The sequence below is a fragment of the Gadus chalcogrammus genome, chromosome 8, assembly GCF_026213295.1.
Source record: "Gadus chalcogrammus isolate NIFS_2021 chromosome 8, NIFS_Gcha_1.0, whole genome shotgun sequence".
NCBI lineage: Eukaryota > Metazoa > Chordata > Actinopteri > Gadiformes > Gadidae > Gadus > Gadus chalcogrammus.
In genome coordinates, this window is record NC_079419.1 from 2,385,437 (window position 1) to 2,400,107 (window position 14,671).

Below are 14,671 nucleotides of genomic sequence, written 5' to 3' on the forward strand. Positions count from 1 at the left end.
TCTACCTGTTTTTGAGTTTTCCTTTTGCCTTCTCTGTTGGACTTTTTGCTCTTTTTGGATTTTGCCCTCTTTTTGGAATTTGTGATCTTCTTTGTTTTTGCCCAAAGACTTTGTTGTAATAAACAACCTTTCAGTTAAACCCTCTCTGCACTTGAGTCTATACCCTTCCCTTTTTGTCAACTGGGTTCAGAGTAGAACTGTGGATTCGCAGATCCGGGCTCGATCCCCAATTCTGCCAGGCAGATCTCGATCCATGCATGACTATTGCATTCATAGTCTATGTTTTGCTGCAAAGTTTTCACAATTTCCCCGGTGCCGGCATGTGTCAAATATATATATATATATATATATATATATATATATATATATATATATATATATATATATATCTCAATGAATACAGCACTAAGTTTCTCCATCCATGCATCTTCAGCAGACCCTTGTAACTCAAGCAACTGCCAAGTAATGGCATACGATCAAAATAGCTCAAACAAGTTTACAAAAGTTGTGTTCCTATTAGCCGTTGTGGTACGGATAGTTCTCACATTGGTTTTCTTGTGCAAAAAGAGGAAGTGACAGGAAGGAGCCGGTCAGAGCAGCAACCACAGCTGATACTATGACACCCCTATCATGATTTTCTACTCATAGCTTATTTTTTTCCAAGTTCAGTTGCTGTTTGTAAGGACAACTTATTAAGAATATTTTACATATTTATTTAACCATTCACAGCAATGGAGACATTCAAAGAGCAGCTGGATGGATAGAGGAGAGATACGATTCATGTCCCCATAGAGTTATACACACGGGGCACAGCCAGGAAGAAAAGATTCGACCATTATTTATTCCTTCAAGTTCAAAGTATATTAAAGTATAGATATTATACATCATGTACTACAACACCTTCCCAAAGTTGGCATTTCTACTATATTATCTTATTTTGCAGAACATTTTCTCATTTCATTATTTTACACATTCAAAACATATCACACATATCTGTGTTTTGGATTGATTTTAGGAATCATGCACATCTGAATGTTATTGAAGCTGAATGATAACAATAATGTAACGTATCTGGGCCATCCATAACCGATTAAGACATTGATCACATCTATTGGAGAGTGTGTGGTTGGGTGTCATTTTTACTGATTAAAAAAAGTTGCCAGTGTTGAAGACAAAGGCTTGCCCCTGTCAGAGAAATTGTTGAACCTAATGGAAACGTCATAGCGGTTTTTCATAATAGAAGCACTACGCTTTGGTCCTATGCTTCTTTCACACAACTGGATGTTTTCTAAATATTGAGGCAGATGTATCCCCTGCCTCCCCTACGCCACTTAATAACAACACCCATGGTGCGTGCTGTTTCCTGTGTCTCTGCTCTATGTCTCATTTAATGGTTTGTAGTCTTTCGAGGTAAAAAGAGAGTTAAGTATGTAACTACGGTTCTATGAATTCTGGATGACCGCCAGAGGCAGTGCTTAACACTGGATGCTATACATCGCGCATGCGCATGTCGAGTATTTAATATCAAAAAAGTCACCGGGGATGACGTCGGAGCACCCGTCTATATAAGCCCACGTCACTCTCCAAGATGTGCTTCAGAATCTTCTCGCAAGATTCCGAGTGACAGAGAACTCTTGCGGCCATCCAGAATTCATAGTTACATACTTAACTCTCGTTCTATTTCATTCTTACTGACCGCCAGAGGCAGTGCTTAACACTCGATGACTATTACCAACGTAGTCACAAGGAATCCTCTATTAGGAAGGGCCTGAGGGGTCCTGAATAACAGCTGCAGCCACTGCGTGGTGAGCAGCAACATTGACCCTGTAAAATCGGGCAAAGGTGCACGCTGAAGCCCAGGAGGCCGCTACACAGATCTCACTTAGAGGCACTCCTCGTAGTGCTGCCCAGGAGGTGGAGACACTCCTGTTGGAATGGCCTCTGATGTTAGGAGGCAAAGGCAGTCCTCTTGACTTGTACGCCTCCTCAATTACCTCCACCACCCACTTGGGAAGCCTCTGCCTGGACAGCGCTTGCCCCTTCCTCGGGCCCCCGTAGCAGACAAACAGGCCATCAGACTGGCGAAAACCAGCAGCTTCCTGTATGTAACATCTCACGGCTCTCACCGGGCAGAGTAGTTCTGCTGAACTAGCTTCCTCATCCGGTGGGTGTGAAGGGCCATAAGCTGCTAGCTCTATGACCTGATTAAAGTGGGCCGATGGCAGTCTCTTTGGAAAAAATAAATGGGTAAGGCCACAGTGCCACCCCTGTGCCGTCTGAGTTCCAGCGTATGCACTGTTCACTAACTGACAATGCATGAAGCTCACTCACACGCAGTGTTGGTCAAGTTACTTGGAAAAAGTAATTAGTTACTGATTACTTATCCAAGAAAGTAATCCAGTTACTTTACTGATTACTTATTTTCAAAAGTAATTGGTCACTTTACTAATAACTTTACTTTGTTACTTTTCTAAAACACACTAGCTATACACAACCTGAATTCGCTTTTTTAAAACTTGTTTTTATTAGTCTCGGTGTGTATACACCTTCATTCGAATAGATGTAAATAGGCCTACAGCAATAAAATAATTGAAACCAAATTCTATTCACATCTTTTAACAGTTGCAGTGCAGAGAGGAGTAATGCGTTTACCAAAACAGAAAATGCTGTTGCATGCCACATTTAGGCTGTTCTAATGTCAAAGAAGAGTATGTGTTTGAACTGTGTGTGTGTGGAAGGATGTGTTTCATAGATAAATACATAGATATTATCTATAGTTATATGCTACACGCGAACCTCCTAAGATGGCGCGATTTGATTGGTTCGCTATCTCGGGATATTGGGCAATAGGCCTATCCCATGATTGACATCAAAGTCTATATTGTGTCATCGCAAAATGTCAGCTGATCACAACAAATAAACCTTCGGTCTTGGGGGCCATTCCCCACTATTCACTTTGCCTTCGGCGAATAATTGTTGACTAATAGCCAGCCCGAGATAGATAAATAACATAGTCAAGTCTTTATTAATACCAAACTACACGTCGGGAATTCATTTAGGTTATTCGGCTCACACAGTATAGCCTACAAGACCACACAGAACAAGGGAGACAACAAGTCTGACTTGACACACACAAAATACATCACCTTAAAACTAGACCCATGCGTTGATAGATAGATAGATAGATAGACAGATAGAAAGATAATTAAATATGTTCTATTATTTGTCTTGCAGAGCCAGCCAATCCTGTGCACGTATGCAAATTAGCCATGTGCGCCTAACACAAGAAAGACGTAATGTTGAGAAGTCACACTAAAAACGGATAGCAAGCGAAAGCCGAACCAGACAGTATCACATAGGCCTACTTTGGGTCCATTCTAACTTATGGTAAGAAGCTAGTCTTTACATCTTTGCAGTGACTGAATGTTGATGATAAAACGGATTGTTTTGCATAAGATGAGTGTGTGCGACTGTGCGTGTGTCCTTTTCGGCTTCGGCATACTGCATGGTTATGATCAAGGCCTTGTGGTTAGTTGTGGACGGTACGGCTACACCAACCGCGTTACTCGCGTTGGATAAAGGCCTCCGCACACCGGCGCCGCAGCGCAGCGTCGCGTATTTTACGCGCGTCAAAAGCACGCCCCTAGCACCAACAGGAGGCGGCGCGACGGCCGCGCTGCAGTATAAAATCAGGAAGTCACCTGTCACTCAACCGCAGCAAAGACACGAAACGCAATGGGTGAGTAGCCTATTGTAGCCTAGTTTATTTATTTTCCATCTTTTTGGCTGAATAGTTGGAAAAATGTAGGCTAATCTGCGCAGTGAAAGTATGTTTTCAAGCATCAGATCAACTTAGTTTGTAGGGCACTTTATCGTTTTATTGACTGTCATTTCTTATTTATTTTATATTTTGCAATTATTCATCTACTGCATCAACAATCTCAATATCTGCAGGACCTTCTATTAAGCCTTTTTAGTATATAGTGCAGTCACCTTTTAAGGCCAATTGTTATTGTGTGTATTTATTGTATTGAGCTCCTGGATGGCTTTATTGATCCCCATTGGGACCAATACAGTATCTATCTATCTATCCATCTATCTATCCTTAACATAGCCACACATTTACATGTATGCAGCCAGTAGTTAGCCATTTTAATTGAGCAAGCTCTTTTACATTTTATTGAGTTTTTTTTATTTCAACAGAACAAATAACTGTTGCCAGACAGAGGGGGGCTGCCCTTCTTCTCCTGCAAGGAGCAAGGAGAAGACGAAGGGTTTGGGTGCACCCCATCAATGAACGGAGACAAGAACAGGGGGTATGCCACAATCTGGTCCAGGAGCTCCGTGCAGATCCTGAGAGGCACGCCAATATTTCAATTCGCTACTAAGTGTACAATGGCAGAACCATATGGTGCAGCCTATATGATGACCTATAATCTAGTTATTATCCCTCTCTGGTATACTCTTTTGCATATATATACTTTTTTTTTATCCCTCGGGATAAATACAGTGATGTTATTGCTGTGCTGGATTCAGTAGCCAGTGTATTTTATTTGAGTGCTCGAGACACTTAATGTTATTTTTCCCTAAATCCAGAGAGACAGTTAATACATGTTCTGATAACAGAGAGACAGTTAATACATGACAATGCATTTTTGAGTTTTGCCTGTGTTTCCTTTTACTTATCTATTTTATTGTATGAGAATGTTTCTATGTGAAGCACTTTGAGTCTGCTTCATGTATTAAAAGTGCTATATGAATGAAGTTGCCTTGCCTTAAATAAAAAAAAATATATTACAAGTAATCTGGTTTCTACCTACATGGTGTGATTATATGTGACTTGATTTCGTCTATTTCCCATTATGGTTAATGGTTTGGGTACTTAGTCCACCATTGTTGATTTCTCACCTGAAGATCCAATCTCCAGAGCTATGGCTCGCCAGGCAATGACCTTTTTGGAGTTGTCCTTGTAATGACGGGAACTTTGGTCATACAATTCGACATATTTTTCCACCTCGACGACCAGTCTCTCATCGTCCATTCTCGTAATTGTTTATCACAAACGAAAGAGGGCGACATCCAGTGGTGAAGGGTAGATATGGAGGTGCCTACGGGACCCGGGATGTACAAACCAGCTTTTACAAAGCGCTTTTTCAGGGGCGTCGACGCTCGGGAATAGAACATTGTCTCGAAGAGTAGTTGGGCGGCGCGGCGCGGAACGCTGCCGCGCGGCTAGTCGGCGCCGGTGTGTGCTAGTACACCCGGAATAATGGGGGCAGACTTTTTGACGCGACGCTGCGGCGCCGGTGTGTGGAGGCCTTAACGCGAGTAACGCGCCTAACCTGACGCTTGATCAGTGTGTGGTGGTTCAACGCTTCCAACGCGTCAACGCGCCAACGCAGCTAGATGAGTCCATGTCCATGCAAGTGAACGGAGCGTTCCCTCTTCGTCATAACTATCAAACCAAACATCCTTCACATTCACCGAGCGAACATTATGAAAGTAAAATCCACATTTCTCGCTAAAAATGTTTCCATAAACGCATTTAATGGCGTAACTATGTTACTATTTCCACCCAGAATAAAGAAAGATGTCGGCCGTGGCTGCACTGGAGTCCGAGGTAGGAAACCCAAACGCCGCCGTGTTTGGGTGCATGATAGAGTTTAGATCGGGTTAGATTAAATAATCTCGGATATAAATAACAATAATCGGGTTAAATAACTTCACATGGTGTGTCTGGTGTGTTTCCAGCATTCGTAGTGTTGATCAGCAGAGATATAGTCCGCCAAGACGTTGAGGTTGCTTAGAAACCAGAGACTCTGTCCATGCAAGTGAACGGAGCGTTCACTCTTCGTCATAACTATCAAACCAAACATCCTTCACATTCACCGAGCGAACATTATGAAAGTAAAAGGCACATTTCAGTGGCCCCTCAAACGGGGGGAGGCGGAGGGCTCCAAGTACCAGAGGTAGGTCCCATGAGGGAGCCTTGACAGCCCGCGGGGTGTTCCTCCGCTGGGCTCCTTTAAGAAATCGGGTCACCAGAGAATGAGACCGCATCATCTGGCTATCAACCTTAATGTGTCTATGATGGTTTGAACTACCTCCTGGTCACATTCCATTATAAGTGTATCAGGCCCCTCAAGGGCCAAACCCATAGCTGCAGGCACTCTGGTCTGGGGTGCCAGATGTGGCCCCCCATCTGTGAGAGCAGGTCCCGCCTCTTCGGCAGGCACCATGGATCTCCATCCAGCAGCCTGTACATTACTGGAAACCCAGGTCTCCCAGTTTAGGGCAACCAGCAGGAGTCTGGGGTTCCCCTTCTGAGCTCTGTGTAGAGTTAACCCTATCAGTGGAAATGGCGGGGAGGCATAAAGGAGTTGACGTGGCCATGGATGGGCCAGGCATCCTATCCCATCGGCAATGTGTTGTGGACTCTGAAGCAAACAGGTCCACCTCTCCTGTGCCATATTTGCTCCACATTGCCTCTACTACCTCTGGGTGGAGACGCCACTCCCCTGACTGGCGTGAAAGAAAGTCTGCCACCGTGTTCTGTGGCCCTGGAATGTACATACCCCTGAGGCTGGAAAAGTAAGATAGAGCCCATACAAGAAGTTGCTGTGCAACCTGTAATGACTGAGCCGACCTTGTGCCCCCTTGGTGGTTCACATTGTAGACAGCTGGCTTGTTGTCGTATCGTACCAGAACATGTCTACCCCTCAAATATGGCAGTAATTTGCGAAGCGCTAAATAAATAGCATGGAGCTCGAGCACATTTATGTGCTGTGCCCTGTACTGCGCACTCCAGAGCCCTCTCACCGGCGTCACCGCCCTGTGCTGCCACACTGCCCCCCAGCCAGAGAGCGAAGCATCGATCACCACCACCTCGCGGCGTGAGGGGATCGAACCTAGTGGGACACCTTTGGCAAGATATGCCCTGCGTCTCCAGGGTTGTAATGCCAGGAGGCATTGACTGGACACCCTGACCTTCCTGGATCCGTGCAACCTCGGCTCGAAGTGGAGGCCATTGGTCCAAACTTGGAACGGCCGCAAGTGGAGGAGGCCCGGTGGCACTATTGACGCTACTGACGTCAACATTCCCAACAGCCTGAGAAAAAGGTTGTACCTTTCCATCCTGTCCTCCCGATAATGCAGGAGGATTTTGAGTATGGCCTCTACCCGCCGCGGAGACGGGAAGGCAAGCATTTGGACGGAGTCCAGGGTTATGCCAAGGAACAGTACATGTTAGCTGGGAAATAGACAACTTTTGCCCAACCTTTCCACATGGCCTAGGAGGGCTGTGGTGTCCTGCTCTGCCCGTTCCCGGGTTGGAGCGCAAATAAGCCAATCGTCCAGATAAGAGAGGATTTGCATTCGGCTTGCATTGGTGCGAGCGCTGCACGCATGCACCTTGTGAAGATCCGTGGGGCTAGTGATAACTCAAATGGGAGGACCCTGTACTGGTAGGCCCGCCCTTCGAATGCGAAGCGCAGTTATGGCCTGTGATGTGGTGCTATCGGGACGTGAAAATATGCATCCTTTAAATCTATTGATGTGAACTAGCTCTGCCGTGCGACGGCCTGGCTGGAGCACTTCCGCTTTCTTTAGCATTTGAAAAGGCAATACTTTTAGAAAACTGTTCAGCCCTCATAAGCCCAGTACAGGGCGAAACCCACCGTCTTTTTTATGGAACAAAAAAATACACTGAGTAAAACCCACCTTGCTGGTTCTGAGGATCTACGATCTCAATGGCCTTCTTCTCCAGGAGGGTGGATACCTCCTGGCTGAGGGCCTGTCGCCGCTGACTGTAGTCATTCTGATCCCCCTGAAAACTGGGGGCCGGCGTCGGAATTGGAGATTGTACCCCTGGGAAAGCGTGGCCACCACCCAAGGGTCTGTAGTGCAACTACCCCAGCAGATGAGGTGCTGCTGGGTGAAGCGCCCGACGCCCGGCCCTGAGCCGTCAGTACCTGCCCCCTCTTGGGGGCCTGGAACCCCGACCCCCGACCTCTCTGTGCCTGGGGTGCAGGCCTTGTGGGAGCCCGACGGGTTTGATAGGGTCGCTCAGGAGCTGGTGATGTCCTGGGATAACCACTAGGACGCGCTGGCGGCAGAGCACGATTGGTGCCATAACCTTGTGGAGGCTGCTGTCTCGGTAGGGATGTAGCTCGCCGAAGGCTAGCAAACTGCTGCCGTGTCTGGTTAGCCTGGATGCCACGATCCAAGGCCTGTTGTGCTGCTGGGCCAAACAGCTCTCCCGGAACTACGGGGAGAGTGCGGAGGGAACTCCGGCATGGCTCTGATAACGGGGACTGGGCCAGCAATACCGGGCGGCGAGCCAGCGTAAGCGACGACATCAGCCTACCAAGCTCCCTGGTCATGAAGGCAAACGCCTGCAAAGACGTGTCACTTAGACTCTGTGCTGAAGTATCCGCACTGATTGCAAGGACTGAGACATGGCAAGTATCAAATGGGACAAGGAGTTCCCGATACAGCCCATACATGCCGCTGTGTCAAAGCACTTCGTTAATAGGTCATCAGTGATGCGACACTGTGGCCTTGCACAGCGAGCATTCGGCCTCAACACCTCTGGTGCCACAATGAGCAACAATGCTCAACAATGCTTCTGAGCCTGCCCTAGACCCACTCCCTACATGCTGGGAGCCGTCATCAGAAGCCTGAGTAGAATCCTCTACCTCGCCCTGTCTCTGCCTGTTTTTATAGAACTGGCTACAGGAAGCCCTCCTAGACAGGGCATCTCCTTCCCATTCAGGGGACTGTGAACCCACGACTGTGGTCGCCATGAAGACGCTGGAATTGTCTGTGAAGGTAATACATCCATGAACATGTGGCTATGCATAATCTTCTTTGTCTCTTCCTAAAATTGCATGATACTAGATCTATGGCTTTTTTTTACTATCAAATAAATAGGCATGTGATGAAAATGTGCTTTTTGTGTTTGAAGTTGTCCTCATTCAATAACCCGTAGTCAAATGTTTTCCTTTTGTCATAGCTGCCTCTCCAGTGAGACAGGTCAACGGTCTCTCGGTCAACTTCTGTTCAGGCAGGGTGGAGGTCTTCCTCCAGGGCCAATGGGGCACAGTTTGTGAAGATGACTGGGACCTGAATGATGCCCAGGTGGTTTTAAACTGACAGCACTAATATATACACACAGCCTGTTAATATAATATCTAATACAGATATATTAGCTATTATATTAATAGGCTGCTATAGCTAACAAAGAGTGCAATCAAATAACCTTATACCCAAATACTGTCTTGGAATGTGAGACACAAAAAAACACCAAAAACACAACGTAAAGCATCATCATCTTTGACCCCTTTACCACGCTACTGGTTTTATAGGTGTAAAATATGTTACAGAGGTTAAATAGGTATAAAATAGGTGTAAAATAATAATGCCATGGCTGTAGATCTGTGCCCGGATGTGAAAGAGGATTGTTGAGTGTGTAATTCCATTGTGTAGTTGCAAACCAACATTGTTGAATGTGTTATATAGTCAATCCTACATCAATGCTTATCTGTGGCTCTGGTTGAATATACAACAAAAGTATGTTCTATGTCCTTTCCTCATCACTTCCTTCCTTGACCTCGATCGAAAACAACATGAGGTCAAGGAAAGATGCAAAGGAGGACTTAGGAAAATAAAACCTGCGTGCTAGGAGAATCTGACGGCCCTTACACTAGGCTACCTAGTTAATGAGCATCTTAGATACTTCGCCTGTGCTTTCTGTCCTTCTTAAGGGTTTAAACATATTTTCTTTGCACTGTAAAGTCAGGTGGTTCAGTTCTGTCATCTTTGATTAATCGACCTATGAAATACTAATAAATATGACTGATCATTTTTTCAACCAAACGACTGATCCTCCTCATTAAATCAACCGACTGCATTCAAAGGCCAGCTCACAAAGAAGCTCCGATGTTCGTCCACCAGGGGTCGGTAGGAAACACTAAAGCATGATGATGTTCCCTCTGGGCCTATGACACCTGACAAGGCTCTCTTTGGCATTACTTTTAAACAAAAACTGGGCAACTGTCAGCAAGTCGCTGCCTTCGAGCCAAGTTTTACTAAACCAAACAAATACCCCGGTTGGTACAGATTATAGACTGTAAAAATGTAGAAGTATTGCCATGACATCACCCATTGGTTTACACACAACTGTTATGTGTTTAAACCAGGTTTACTGTACAACCGTGTATATTTTCAAAGTCAGATCTTCTTCCAAACACTTCCAACCCCCTACCGACCGTTTGAAGGACTACATGTTAGTCGCTTCGACAAGGGCTTCACAGAAAGGCGGCCATGCCTGCCACTCGGTCTTTGCCTACCCACAAGATCCCATCGTCAAAACCCGTTCCTCTGAACTGCCCGAACCGCCGTACAAAAGCTTACTTTTCTCCTCAAACTGGGTGTTTGTTTTTGCTTTTGTGTGTGTCTGTCGCTTATACTGCTAAATTGTAATAATAATAATAGTGTAATACATTCATTTGTGCTGAAGAAGAAGACCCACACCTGACGTAGGAGTTGTTGCGTCTATGAGGAAAGTCCCCCCCCCCCCCTCTAATCTTAATCTACCCCTCTGGTTCGATGCCGTTCCCTCATTTCCTCATCCTGCCTAATGAGGCAGGGTAACAATATCTAACATGTATTCATGGTCTTTATTTCTCTCTGCTCTGTATCTCATGCATTGGTTTGTAGGACTACAAGGTAAAAAACACATTTTCCTACCATTTGTCTGATTAATGCAGCCTATAGCTTTCATTGTTAGAAGTTATCTGGTTAACGTGATCGTCCATTTTAAAAAACAAAATAAATATCCTTATCATTAGTATTTCTATGTTATGTTATAGCGTATATACGAGCCACATCCAATGGGTGTGCTCCGTGTGGTTTGACTCCCGGGTGACCTGGTTGACGCGCTGTGTTGATGTTTCCATTAGCCTACTATGCAGCTACGTGAAGCAATGATTGATCCGTGCGATCGTCTCCGGTTTACAACCCGTTTATTTCCTCCAAACGTGACACCAATTGCATGGGAATACGGAATGCATTCATAGATCCTCAGTGACATAACAACAACATTGTATTTCTTGCGGTCAAAAACCGTATGCCCTTCCGGGGTCAAACAACAGAGGTACCCCAAATGACGTCCCTTTTACACCTGTACCCGCAATACTGCAACACCACTCAGTGGTCAACACAGACATTACAACATAACTGAAAAACAGGAAAATGGCTCTTACAGCGTACAATATAGATTGAGCTTTCTAACTCCATTGGTCAGCTTAAAATGAATCACAGATTCAAATAACAAACATAAAAACAACTTCTTAAAAGTCTTAAAACAGCATAAATACAAATGTTACAGTAAGTAATGTGCCTATTTTCTATTGACTATATGTAAATAATTGAATGTATCCTGCTCCCACTCCTGCTGTTCTCATGCACAAACACAGACTCCCCTCATGCACACATGCACAGCTTTCCAATAATCCATCCTTTCCAATTCCTACATACTTCCACAGTACACACTTTCTCCCCCCCCCTCCTCCCCACATCCTGTCAGCCCCCCATACATACCCCCCCCCCCATGATGCACCCACCCTCTCATACATACCCCCCCCCCCATGATGCACCCACCCTCTCATACATACCCCCCCCCCCCCCATGATGCACCCACCCTCTCATACATACCCCCCACATGATGCACCCACCCTCTCATACATACCCCCCCCCCCCATGATGCACCCACCCTCTCCAATCCTTCCTTCTACATACTTCCCCCCAGGCTCACATTTCTGTAGCTACTCCGTAGTTGAGGTCCATTTGGTCCCTTATCCAATTTTTGTGTCAGTGTCACCTAGGTACTTAAACTTTTCTGTATCATTTAGTCCATGTTTATCTTTTAGTTCCTCATATGAGCATATTGATCCTTGGTTCAGGATATCTGCTATTACTGAAAAGAAGCATGCCAGTCTCTAGGTGAAGGGTTTGTGGTGATGTGGGGCTAGTTTAATTCCAAAGGCCTAGGTGACTCCATCAGGATGCATAGTATCCTGGATCCATGAAATAACTGGCTTTTAAAAATAAAGATCTGCCTACATCTATGGGAATCTAAAATACGGGTGTCTACACCTATGCAGCCTGTATTTTAATGGAGAACATATATTTATTTTCGATACGTTATTCATTCACAAAGAAAATTTATGTCATTATAGGTTGGATTTTTCCTCATCGTTTAGTAAAGGCATTAAGATCAATCTCAATAAGACGATTTTTTATTCCTCTTGTAGTCAGCTGTAGCATGGGTGCCTAAACTTATGCCTACCACTGTAAATCCTCTTCCTCTAGCAGGTCTGCTATAACTTCAGATAGTTATCTAGAAAAGAAGGCAAGCTAGTTCTCACACGGTTTTTCATAATAAAAGCACTATGCTTTGGTCCTATGCTTCTTTCACACAAATGGATGTTTTCTCAATATTGAGGTGGACGTATCCCCTGCTTACCCCTGCAACACCTATGGTGTGATGCTGTTCTCTAATTTCTTCATTCTGACTGATGAGGCAGGGCAATGGTGTCCAACCTGTATCTCTGCTCTATATCTCATTTAATGGTTCGTAGGCTTTCGAGGTAAAACCAAAAATATTTCCAAACCTTTTATCTCTGATAAATATAGCGTATTGCTTTCATTGAAACAAGTTATCTGTTTTGTCGTAGCTGCATCTCCGGTGAAACTGGTCAACGGTCTCTCCAACAACCCCTGTTCAGGCAGGGTGGAGGTCTTCCTCCAGGGCCAGTGGGCCACAGTTTGTGATGATGACTGGGACCTGCTCGACGCCCAGGTGGTGTGTAGACAGTTGGGCTGCGGGAGGGTGCTGTCTGCACCACAAAGGGCCCATTTTGGAACTGGCCAAGGGCAGATAGGGTTGGATAATGTCAACTGCAATGGCCGCGAATCTGAGCTCACACAGTGTGGCCACAGAGGACTGTGGACCCACAACTGTATTCACAAGGAGGACGCTGGAGTTGTCTGTGAAGGTAATACATTTAACATGTGGCTACACATTATCTGCTTTGTCTTCTGTTAAAATAACATGACACTAAATCTATGGGTTATTTTCCTATCCAATGAATAATATCCCATTCTTCCGAAAGTATGTGATGAAAACATGCTTATTATGTTTGTTATTTGAGGTTGTCTTCATTCAATGAATTCTTCAATCAACCCGTAGTCAAATGTTTTCCTTTTGTCGTAGCTGGCCCTCCATTAAGACTGGTCAACGGTCTCTCCAACAACTCCTGTTCAGGCAGGGTGGAGGTCCTCCTCCAGGGCCAGTGGGGCACAGTTTGTCATCATGGCTGGGACCTGAATGATGCCCAGGTGGTTTGTACACAGCTGGGCTGTGGCAGTGCCATATCAGCCACCAACGAGGCATATTTTGGACCGGGAACAGGACCCATCTGGTTGGACGATGTCAACTGTGGAGGAAATGAACCTTCAATAACCGACTGTGAACATCAAGGGTTTGGTTCTCGGAACTGCAAACATGCTCAAGACGCTGGAATCATCTGCGATGGTAAACCTGCATTTAGTATGTGTGTGTGTGTGTGTGTGTGTGTATGTATCTGTGTGTGTGTGTGTGTGTGTGTATGTGTGTATGTGTGTGTGTGTGAGTGTGTCTTTGTCGTTGTCTTTATGTGTGTGCATGTTTGTTTTTGGGAGTGAAAAAAGACCCAGTGTTGTTCAACAAAGACACAACCCTTTTGGAGGAATAGTTGCGGCACGTTGGAAGCACCTTCAAGATGCTGGCATCATAGGAGTATTTATTAATGACATGCTCACAGAATTATCACTGGAAAAAGTGGTCGCTGGGTTTGCCGATGCATGGGCTGTCAATACTTTAAAATGTTATTTGAGGTTGTGTTCATGCCAGTACTTCTTTAATCAACTCGTTCTCGTTGATATTTTTTCTCTTTTCATAGCTTCAACTCCAGTGAGACTGGTCAACGGTCTCTCCAACAACCCCTGTTCAGGCAGGGTGGAGATCCTCCTCTACGGCCAGTGGGCCACAGTTTGTGATTTTCACTGGGCCCTGGCCGATGCCCAGGTGGTGTGTAGACAGTTGGGCTGCGGGAGGGTGCTGTCTGCACCACGTGGGGCCACTTTTGGACCTGGACAAGGGCCGATAGGGTTGGATGATGTCAACTGCACTGGCCATGAATCTGATCTCACACAGTGTGGCCACAGAGGACTGTGGACCCACGACTGTGGTCACCAGTGGGACGCTGGTGTTGTCTGTGAAGGTAATACATTTAACATGTGGCTACACATTATCTGCTTTGTCTTTTGCTAAAATAACATGACACTAAATCTATGGCTTATTCCCCTATCCAATAAATATATCCCATTCTTCTGAAAGCATGCGATGAAAACTTGCTTATTGTGTTTGTTATTTGAGGTTGTCTTCATTCAATGAATTCTTCAATCAACCCGTAGTCAAATGTTTTCCTTTTGTCACAGTTCTCGTTGATATTTTTTCTCTTTTCATAGCTCCAACTCCAGTGAGACTGGTCAACGGTACCTCCAACAACTCCTGTTCAGGCAGGGTGGAGGTCTTCCTCCAGGGCCAGTGGGGCACAGTTTGTCATCA

General features: G+C 45.3%; 1 protein-coding gene across 1 annotated transcript in view; it reads left to right on the forward strand.

Annotated features, from left to right (window-relative positions):
• Nucleotides 1-12,325: 12,325 nt before the first annotated feature.
• The window catches only part of LOC130387158 (deleted in malignant brain tumors 1 protein-like), a 25,394-nt gene continuing 23,048 nt past the window's right edge, over nucleotides 12,326-14,671 (forward strand). The window contains exons 1-4 of the mRNA XM_056596155.1: nucleotides 12,326-12,329; nucleotides 12,789-13,058; nucleotides 14,055-14,324; nucleotides 14,572-14,671. The exon at nucleotides 14,572-14,671 is cut by the window's right edge and continues 221 nt beyond it. Of these exons, the coding sequence (XP_056452130.1) occupies nucleotides 12,326-12,329; nucleotides 12,789-13,058; nucleotides 14,055-14,324; nucleotides 14,572-14,671 (644 nt within the window). The remainder of the gene's footprint in view (nucleotides 12,330-12,788; nucleotides 13,059-14,054; nucleotides 14,325-14,571) is intronic.